We start from the raw sequence: 9893 nt of genomic DNA, 5'->3' as shown, positions 1-9893 counted from the left end.
GGAGAGCTAGAAAGGGGAGACCATTGATTGTCTCCAGGGGATCCCCCTGGCAGACTTGTTCCTATGTGTGAGTGAGTGTGTGTGTTAGGGGGGGGTGGGGAGCTCTGGCCAGAATTAGCCCTTCAGCACACCCCCTTAGTGAAGGGCAGAGTTCTTTCAGACTGAAGCCATTCTCTGGGGCATCGAGGCCAGTAGATCTCAGCACTTAGCATCAAGAAGGCTGGTCAGGCCCAGACACTTATAAGCCCTGTGCAAGTCATTGAACATAGCTTCTTTCCTCTAAAAGAAATCCAAATAGCACCTAGTTTATGGGCATATTGTGAGAGGCAAATGAAGTGACACATGGAAAGCACTTTGCCAACCTCAAAGTCCTATAGAGATGTTAGTGATGATGATGACAATGGTGATGAAGCATGATGAGCTAAGCCATCCCTATTTTAAGACATGGAGTCCTAAGGCAGACTGGGCCATGTGGGCCAGGGTCCAAGCTCAGGGAGAAGAATATGATTTGGGATTGGAGGGTGGAGCAGGGAGAAGAATATGATTTGGGATTGGAGGGTGGAGCCCCTAGTCAGGTGTCATGAAGAGAAGAACTTTGGGGGAAAACGATCGTTCAAATCTTGAATCTGAGTATATCCTTGGTCCTGGCCCTTTCTCCATCTAGGTCTCATGTCCTGCCCTCATTCATTAAGTGGGAGGGGGATGTTCAATGGTCTAATGAATTCTAACTTCCCCTGATCTCTGGTATTCTCTCTTCTAAGGTACCTTCACTTCTTGTAGTCAGGAGGGCCCTGTAGTTTTTTCATTTCTATCCTCATTTCCTAGCAACATGACTTCCACATAGGAAATACTTCATACCTGTTTGTCCCATTAACTTGAATGTCCTGTGAGTCTGAGCCAGGGCTATCCTGTGTGGCTGGGAGGGCACCTTCCCTTGGGCAGGCCCCCTTTCTTCTTCTCCTGGGAGCCTTTCCCACAAGCAAGTTTTCTTTCATGACCAGGAACCCTGGAAACATCTTCCCCTGGTAATCCTTTGAGTACCAACCCTTCACACCTGCCTATCATCCATCCATCCATCCATCCATCCACTGCTGGGTTAGACCAAAGAGGGAGCTTAGATGGTGGCTGATCATTCTTCAGTTCAAAGGAAATCCAAACCTGTAACCCCTAAAAACTCCTGGAAAGTCTGGTGATTAAGGATTGTTGACATTTAAGTTGGGATTGGAAGAGGAAGGTTATTCCTCTCCTTCTTACTTGATGTGTGAGGAACTGTGTATGTGAAGGCAGGAGCCCCGAACTTTAGCACTTACATAGTTAGCTGAGTGCCAAGTCAAGCTATTTAATTGGGTTTCTGCAAAGTCTGCAAAAATATCTGTGAAATGGGAATGATGTCGTCTTCTGCAAACTTCATTGATGAAAAGACTTGGTCACATTCCATAGAGATAAAAGTTGCTGTGGTTTCCTAAGAAAGACCCTCCTTAAAAAAAGGAATGAATGGACAAAAGATTGAATGGATGAAAATTCCTCCCTGCTCCAGAAACAGGGGGATAATTGGAGAAGTCTTTCCTAACTCTAGCCTGTAACAGGGGTGTTGGGCCTAGAGAGGGCTGGGTCTGATGGGACCCAGTAAAGTCAAGCCACTGAGAACCAGAGAGGGGACCAGAGAAGGCCAGACTGGGCCCTTCAGGAAAAGCAGTCATCTAGTGTTTGACCTCAATGCCAGATCATTTTCTCTTTAGTCCTTTTGACTCGGGGATATGGCCAGAGTTCACTGGATCCCCTAGACTGGTCTCCTTCCCTCTCTGTATCTCACCTTTCTCTTTTCACAAAATGGAGAACTTGTGGTAAAATCTGCTCTCTCTTGCTGGGTCATTAGGAGCAAAGTGCTTTGAGAACCTGGAAGCCCCAGAGAAACAGGGGTTGACCTTATGACTAGCCAGAGACCCTGGGAGATCCCCGAGCTCAGCCTACAGCTGGTTTCCCAAAGACAAGGCCTTTGCCCAGAAAAGGCTTACCTGGGAGTGAGACTGGTATTGTTGTTCAGCCTTGGCTGACAGATAAGTGTCCGCCTGACCTCCAGGGGGTCTTTCCCCTCTCTGGGCCTGCTTTTTCTCATGGAAAATGTGAGGATGACATTCCTTGGAGAAAATCGGTGAATCAGGCCTCGGTAGGCAGAATCTCACCCGCAACACATGTGCTTAGCCCATTTGGGGGGGTGGGGGGTGGGGAGGATAAGCTATTTCTGAGTAGTCTTGACCTTTGGTCATCCAGTGACAGAGAAAGGCAAGCCATGGTGTCAGGGGAAAGCCATGGCCACCTGGGACACTGCTCTGCAGCCTTGGGTGTTTCCATGGACTTGAAGTACTCCCTGTGGCCTGGGGGAAAGAAAGGGCATTGAGTTCTTAGACATACACTTTAGCATTTACAGGATAAACAAGTCCACCTCCCCTTTTTGTCAAGAGGGAAACTGAGGCCCAGAGATAGGAAAGTGACTTGTGTGATGTGGCTCAGTTTGTTAAGTAACTGAAAGAGGGCTGGGCTCTAATCTGAGTAAGGATTTTTCTCCCCTTGGGCCTCAGAGACTGCCAGGGGGAATTGCCATGCTTAGGCTAGGAGTTAAAGTAGAGCCATCTTCTCAATTCTCTTCTAATCCTGGCTTTTCACAGTGGAACTCCCATCTCCATGGTCCCCTTTCCTGTCTGGGCCTTAATTTCACACTGCCACTTCTTGGGGTCTGCGACAATCTTATGGGGGGGGGGGAGGAAGATGGCATCGCAGCTCAGGTGTAGCTTGGGGCCAGAACCCCCACCAGCCCTCCTCATTCTCTAGGAGAGCAGTGGCAGCCACTAATCTCAGAGAGGCTGGGATTCTCACACATGCTCCCTCTGGGAACCAACTCCCACTCCCAGAGCCTAGTGGATACTCCCCATGTGGCTGAACATTTGCCAGGTGCACTGGAGCTCTCTCTCTGTCTCTCTGTCTCTCTGTCTCTGTCTCTGTCTCTCTGTCTCTGTCTCTCTGTCTCTGTCTCTGTCTCTCTGTCTCTCTGTGTCTCTGTCTCTGTCTCTCTCTCAGAAAGGCCACAACCACCCATTCCCATCCTCATCTCCTTCTTATCAAGACTCCTCAGGCTAAGGGACTCTTTGGGGGAGACTTGGGCCCCCTGGGACCTCAGGGTGTATACGGAGGAGATGCAGAACGATGCCATCCCAGCTTCTCCATTGTCGTCCTCCTGTCTTTTAAACAGCCATTTGGAAGCAGGGAGAGACCTGTGGGGTAGACCCCACCCCTCGGAGCTAAAGGCAGCTCACTCTAGACCTGGAAAAGCTGGGGGTTGAGCGGAGGAGGAGAAAGAAAGCGACTAAGAGACACACAGAGATAGAAAGACGAGGAGTCGTAGAGACACAGAGGAAACAAAGAGAGAGCCAGAGACGAGAGACAGGAGAGACAGAGAGACTACAGAGATAGGGGGAGACAGGGAGGAGGCGGGAGAGATACTGTTTGTCACACTCCCACGCGTAGACACGATCACAAGCGCAAAGCCGGGTGCATTTGGCAGCGGGGACTGTGTCTGGGAACTTCTTTGGCATGGTGGGAGGGAGCGCTCGGAGCCCGGGCCCGGCCTGACGGTGGCGGCGGCGGCAGCGGCAGCAGCGTGTCAGGGACTGCCCCTACAGCCCAGGCGCTCCGCCTCCCCGCGCCCTAGCGCCACGGGCGCAGGGCTCTCCCCATCCCGTCCCGGTCCCTGGGGGCGCAGCGTCCAGGCCCCTTCGCTGTCCCTCCACCCCAGCCCTTAGGGGTGTCGGTCCCGCGGTTGCTCCAGGACAGTGATTGTTCCTTGAGGCCTGGCAGGGCCCCGCATGCCTGGCCCGGGGCAGCCCCCAGGGCTCCTGTTGCTGCTGCTACTGCCCCGCCCCGCCCCCCGCACGCGGCGGGCCGGGAACTCTGCCCTAAGCCAGGGAGCGGGAGAGCGGAGGATCTGGGGATCCCGGGAGCCGGGGCGCCGGCCGCCTGAGCCCGCCATGCTCCCCGCCTGCCCGCACGGCGCTCTCCTCTCCATCTACTACCCGCAGATCTTCCTCACCCTAACCAGCGGCAGCTACCTGTAAGTCTCTGCCTTTGGATCTCGGGCTTCCACCTCCTCTCTCCCCTCCATCTCCTCGGGGACCCCAGGATTTCGCAGCTGCTCCCACCAATGGCTGGCGCCTATGCCTTCCCAGGAGAGGGCCTGGGGCACATGACTCAGGTGGTTAGTTCTCAGGGGTCTGTAGCTGGAGGTCTTTTGGGTAGGTTAGTGGGGATTGGCCCAAGGCGACCCATCAGCCCCCCACCCCCACCCCCCACATCCGCACCCTCCATCCCTGGCCAAGGAACTTCCAAGGTTCTTCTCGGGGCTGAGCAAATAGGGAGAAGCCAGGACCGCTCCGGAGCTTGGGGCTCAGGAGTGTGCTGGGTCTTGCCTCCGAAAGGGCAGCGTGGGGGGAGGGCAGGCTAGGAGTTTCCTTTACCGTCTTCCTTTTCTGGGGGTTGGAGCCGAACGCTGGCCCCATCTCGCCTGCGCCCCGCTGCTTCGGGTGCGGGGTCAGCCAGGGAAGGACCAGGCAGAAGCGCAGCCCTGCCCAGGGGAGCGCGGCTGAGCGCAGTAGATCTAGCAGGGAGGTAAGGAGTTGCCGCTATGAACTCCTTAGGCAAGGTGGGAAGCTAAGCGGGTAGAAATGCAAGGCAGAGGCCGGTAGTGGGGGCCGCGGAGACAGAGCGCAGAGCCCCTCTGCCAGAGCACAGACCCTCCCCCCGCTCCCCTACTTCGGGGAGGCAGGGTCACCTGTGATGGGCGGGAGCCCAGCCGGGGACCTCTGCCCCGTCAGCTAGCCAAGCAGCCCTGATCTCTGCCGGCTCTATCGGGCCCCTGGAGGGGGAGGCCCAAAGCTCTTTCTCGGGCCGGACTAGGGCAGGGGGTCTTCGCGCAGCCGGGAGCCGCAGCGCCTCCCTCAGCCGAGGACTTGGTAATGAAACGCACGTGGCTGGCCCCGGCTTTCCCAGATACTTGATGGATGGAACGTTAGTTGGCCGAATGGGGGCGGGGGGCGGGGAGCTCCGGGACGGTCTCCATTAATTCCCGAGAAGCACAGCTCACGGGGGAGGGAGCGGGAGCAGATCTTGCCTCAGCCTCTCGAGTTTGTCTTTCCAGGCTGGTCTAGCTCGTGCAACTCTGTGCCTCGGCGCCTCTCAAAGGTCGAATTGGCACTCTCTCTCCCGGGGTTCTTCCTCTTTCCAGGTCATGATCTCCGTTCTTTCCCGGCTTTCTCTCTGATTCTTTCTGGGTTTCTGCTTCTCTCTAGGTCACTGTCTCTCCTCTCTCGGGGTCTCTGTTTCCCCTCTTTCTGCCTCTCTCCTGGGGGGCGGGAGGGGGAGTCTCTCTGGGCTTTGACTCCGTGGCCTCTGGGCCAGAGGCCCGAGGGAGGGGATCCTCAGGGACCTCCTCCTGCTGTTAAGGCTAGGCTACCGTCCTAATACCCCCCCAACTATAAATGGAGACCATTTCCCCCCCTCCAACCCCTAGGAAATTACTATCCTACCAAGTTTTCCCTCTATAAATAGTCACAAATCTTGAAACAAAAGTTTTCAACCGCACACCAGATGCTGGGAGGCTGCGGTTTCCCTTGCTGTGTGACATAATTATAAGGTCCGAAATCGGTGCCCCAGCCCCAAGGCCCAGTGGCAGAGGCAGGAGCTCAGGCCCTTGCAGCTCTGGGTGGGGGTAGGGCAGGGCCTGGGCTCAGCATCGGCCCCTGAGGAGGTGACAGCTGAGGACTTGGGGGCTGAGGGGGTGGGGCAGAGGGCCAGGAACCACCCCAGGACCGGAGAGGCTGCTAGCTCATTGAGCCCTGACATCATGGCTAGGCTCCCGGGCCAGCAGAGCTGGCGGGGACTTCAGAAGTGGGTCCAGGCCAGTTCTCTCATCTTATAGATGAGGAAGCAAGAGGCTCAAAGCTGCAAAAGCTCTGCCCAAGGTCAGCCAGTCAGTGGCAAAGTCAGCACTTGGTCCAGAGGGCTCAGAGTTGTTTTGATGGAAGCACAATCCTGTTGAGAGAGTCCCAAGATCTGGGTTCAGATTCAGCTCCTGCTCTCCATAACACGTGTGGCCTTGGGCAAGTTGTTTGTAAGCAAGGTTGCTAACCTCAGAGGTCGGTCTCCAAAGAGATTATGACTGTTTAGGTTTGATTCTCACTCAGCCCCTCGGGCTTCCTTTCTAAAACCGAGAGGAAGAAAGACAAGCCTCCCATCTCCCACCACCACCCTCAGGCCATTCCCCTCTTCCCAACCGGAAATTGATTCATTCCAGTGTCTTCTTTTGCTCCCGGCGATCTCTCCAAAAAATACAGGCCATCTCTCCCCTCCCCCCATTAAAGCTTCTTTCAGCCTTGCAGGGAGAGGTGGGCTCAATGAGGACTCTAAGAGCCGTGGGGTGGGGAGCTGCTCCTCTATCAAGCCTAGGGACATTCTGATCTTTGGATGCAGCTTCCCAACCAATAAAATGAGTAGAGAGAAGAGATGCTCTCTAGAGACCCCACTAGACCCAGATTTGTGCCTTCTTCTCTGTTCTAAGTCCCCCCTCCCCAACTCTGACCTTCCATGTTCTAGGTTCCCTCCCAGCTCTGTTCTTTGTTCTAGGATCCTGACCAGGTCTGACCTTCCACGTTTTAGGGTCCCTCTTAGCTCTGACATTCTATCGTCAAAGGTCTTTTCCCATTCAGTTAGCCTCTGATTCCCAGCACTGGATTTCCAGCCTGAGTCATCAGTATCTGTGGAGGTCTTTATCCCTCACACTGTGACCCCCCCCCCCCCAGCAAACCAGAAGGCCCGAGGGCAAGGTCTGCCATGAACCATGGCCTTCCTGGATAGTCCATTTGGCCAGAGTATCCCTGCCCGAACACCATGGTCCCTTCCTGTTGGAGAGAGGGAAGATGGGCTCATCTGGTGCAACCCCTCATTGCAGAGATGGGATGGGGGGGACTTGCCAAGGGCACATGGATAGGATAGTTCAGAGGCAGACTCTGAGCTCATTTGAACAAATCCAGAGTCTCCTGCCTCCAAGGCCACACTGCCGGCAGGGAACTGCATGTCGTTAGAACAGTTGTTTTCTTGTTGTACAGGTGAGGAAACTGAGGCAGAGGCAGGTGAAGTGATTTTAGAACTTTAAATGTCCAAGCTGGGAGGGATGTTAGAGACGTGTTTATCTAAGCCCCTAATTTGACAGTTTGGAAAACTCAGACATGCCTAGAAGGCTGCCTGGGACTCGCAGTGGGACCGGATGAGTTGGACAGAAACCAGGGACTGCTCTTTCTTGGGATGCTTCTCTCTGAGCCCTGTGGGTGATGTGTGGGCACAGGCCCTGGGCAAGGGACATCTGTGAGGGGTGTGGGGGAGAAGCTGCAGCCTCCTCTCTCCACTCCACCAAGAAAGCCGCCCCAGTCAGCACCACAGAACATCATTCTAGAGCTAGAAGGAATCCCGGAGGTCTCCTAGTCCAACCATCTTAAAATACAGAAACTGAGGCTCAGAGGGAAGACACGTGTTGTCTAAGGCTACAAAGCTGGGAAGCCTCAGAAGTGGGATTTGACCCCACCTTCTTCCTGCTTCCAAGTATATCAAGCTAGTTTATCCCTGTTCAGATTCAACAGTGCAAACCACCATTTTACTGAACAGCTTCCCTGGGCAAAGCTCGGGGGGCAGGACTGAGAGAGGGAATAAAATTTAGATGAGATATGGATGGTTCTGCCCTCCAGGAACTGCCGGGGAGAGGCTATGACGTTTTCTTTCTTTCTTTTTTTTATTTTTTTTTTATATTTTTAAACCCTTAACTTCTGTGTAGTAGTTCCTTGGTGGAAGAGTGGTAAGGGTAGGCAATGGGGGTCAAGTGACTTGCCCAAGGTCACACAGCTGGGAAGTGTCTGAGGCCAGATTTGAACCTAAGACCTCGACGTTTTCACTTAGGGAGCGCAGTCCTGAGGGCCTTTGGGCATCCTGAAAACTCAGATTGGTGAAGCACCTCCCACTGGGAGAGTGCCTCCCCTCCCTCAGCCTATGTGAGCCTCCCAGCACCCCTGAGATTTAGTAGATATTGTGGAAATCAATGGAAAACCGATGCTAGTTGGCTAGAAGGAGGTGGGCAGCCTTGGGAAGTGGTGAATTACTGGCCACTGAAGGGATTCAGGTCTACTGGGTGTGTGACTACCTGTTAAAGGTTCTCTAGAATGGGTTCAGGCAAGGGTAGTTAGCAGGGTTCAATGGAGAGAAGAGAGATAAAGCATAATTAAGACGGCACAGTGCCATATAAATGCCAGCCCCAGTCTAAGCTGCTGTGGTTCTGAGATGAATTGTAAGAGCCTCTTAGGAACACAGCCCGTCTAAATAGATGCCCGTTGGTATTTGAAAAGCCTTCTCTGTTTGGATTGCTGTCACCTGACGCTAATGTCCAGGGCCTCGGTCTGGTCCCCTTGTGATTTTCCTTTTTCTCTGTTCTCTGGACTCCTTTTTCTTCCCCTTTCTGGGTCCTGAGCCATTACCAAATCCACCAAGTCTGGATTATTTGGAGACAGGCTTCAAAGAACTTTGGACTAAGGAATGTGGGCCTCCATGGATCTCCCCTTGATGGAGGCTGCATGACCACCTGGCGAAGAGACTGTCACAGCTATGGCTCGGACGGAGGGTCTCTGAGATGAGAGAAATAGCCTACCTCTCTCAGAGCAGAGTCGTTCACCTGGGGGATTGTCTGGCAGTCAGAGGGTGGCAAGATTGTGGGCAGCAGATTTGGTTCCAAGGCTCCTCCCTCCTCTGGCATTTTCAGCCCCCAATTCGAAGGTCCTCCACCAGTCTGGCATTTTATGTGTTATGTTCCAAGGACCCTCCTGCCTCTGACTTCCTGTGATAAGGCCCCTCCTAGCTCTGATGGTTTGGATTCCAAGGAGCTATAATTCTCTGATCCTGTGACTGCCCACTGGAATCGACTGACTCATTGGGCTGACAGGATGGTTACTCATTGACCACCTGGACACTGAAGATGTGGCGTGGAGTCAAGGGGCAACCTCCTTCAGTTTTTGCTGTCTCTGAAGCTGTGGCTTCATTTGTCATCAGGACAACTGCTTTAGTTTGTCCCAGGAACTGGGATTGGCAATGATCTGTCTTGGCAGCAAAGCCTGGTAGAAAGAACCCTGCCCTGAGACTCAGGAGAGCTAACTTTCAGCTTTTGCTTTGCCATTTCCTAGCAAGGAGATTGGGAGCAAGCCTCTTCTCCTCTGTCAAATGTATGTGTGTGTGTGTGTGTGTGGGGGGATGTTGGATGAGATAGTCCTCCATTATATTAGACACCTTTGTGGCTCTGACAGTCTGTTCTCAGCTCATGCTCATCCTGTTGTGTAGGCTCTAGACCAGTGATTCCCAAAGTGGGCGCCACCGCCCCCTGGTGGGTGCTGCAGCAATCCAGGAGGGTGGTGATGGCCACAGGTATATTTATCTTTCCTATTAATTGCTATTAAAATTTAAAAAATTAATTTCCAGGGGGCTAAGTAATATTTTTTCTGGAAAGGACCAAAAAAGTTTGGGAACCACTGCTCTAGACTCTCTCCTGGCTTTGAGATTCTATGTCCCTCCTAGTGTGACAACTAGTGCCATTGCCCTTTCCTTTTTCAACACATCTGCCTCAATCATCACTCAGGAAATGGTGGTCCAAAATTCAGCTCCATAAGTCTTCACATGGGGCTAGTCCCCCCCCCTGCTTATAACTGGAGGTGGGAGGGAAGATTATGTGGACAAAATCCTTCCCTTCCAGAAGAGGGAGGTGTCGACCGAATGCTTTCACCAGATAGAACAGTCTCGCCGTCCTCTACGTTTGT

General features: G+C 53.4%; 1 protein-coding gene across 1 annotated transcript in view; it reads left to right on the top strand.

Annotated features, from left to right (window-relative positions):
* The first annotated feature begins 4022 nt into the window (after positions 1 to 4022).
* WNT7B (Wnt family member 7B) overlaps positions 4023 to 9893 on the top strand; it is an 80012-nt gene continuing 74141 nt past the window's right edge. The window contains exon 1 of the mRNA XM_044678412.1: positions 4023 to 4105. Coding sequence (XP_044534347.1) covers positions 4023 to 4105 — 83 coding nt within the window. The remainder of the gene's footprint in view (positions 4106 to 9893) is intronic.

Source organism: Gracilinanus agilis, chromosome 5 (genome assembly GCF_016433145.1).
Source record: "Gracilinanus agilis isolate LMUSP501 chromosome 5, AgileGrace, whole genome shotgun sequence".
Lineage (NCBI taxonomy): Eukaryota > Metazoa > Chordata > Mammalia > Didelphimorphia > Didelphidae > Gracilinanus > Gracilinanus agilis.
Note: the sequence above shows the minus strand (reverse complement) of the source record. Positions and strands in the feature narration are given on the sequence as shown.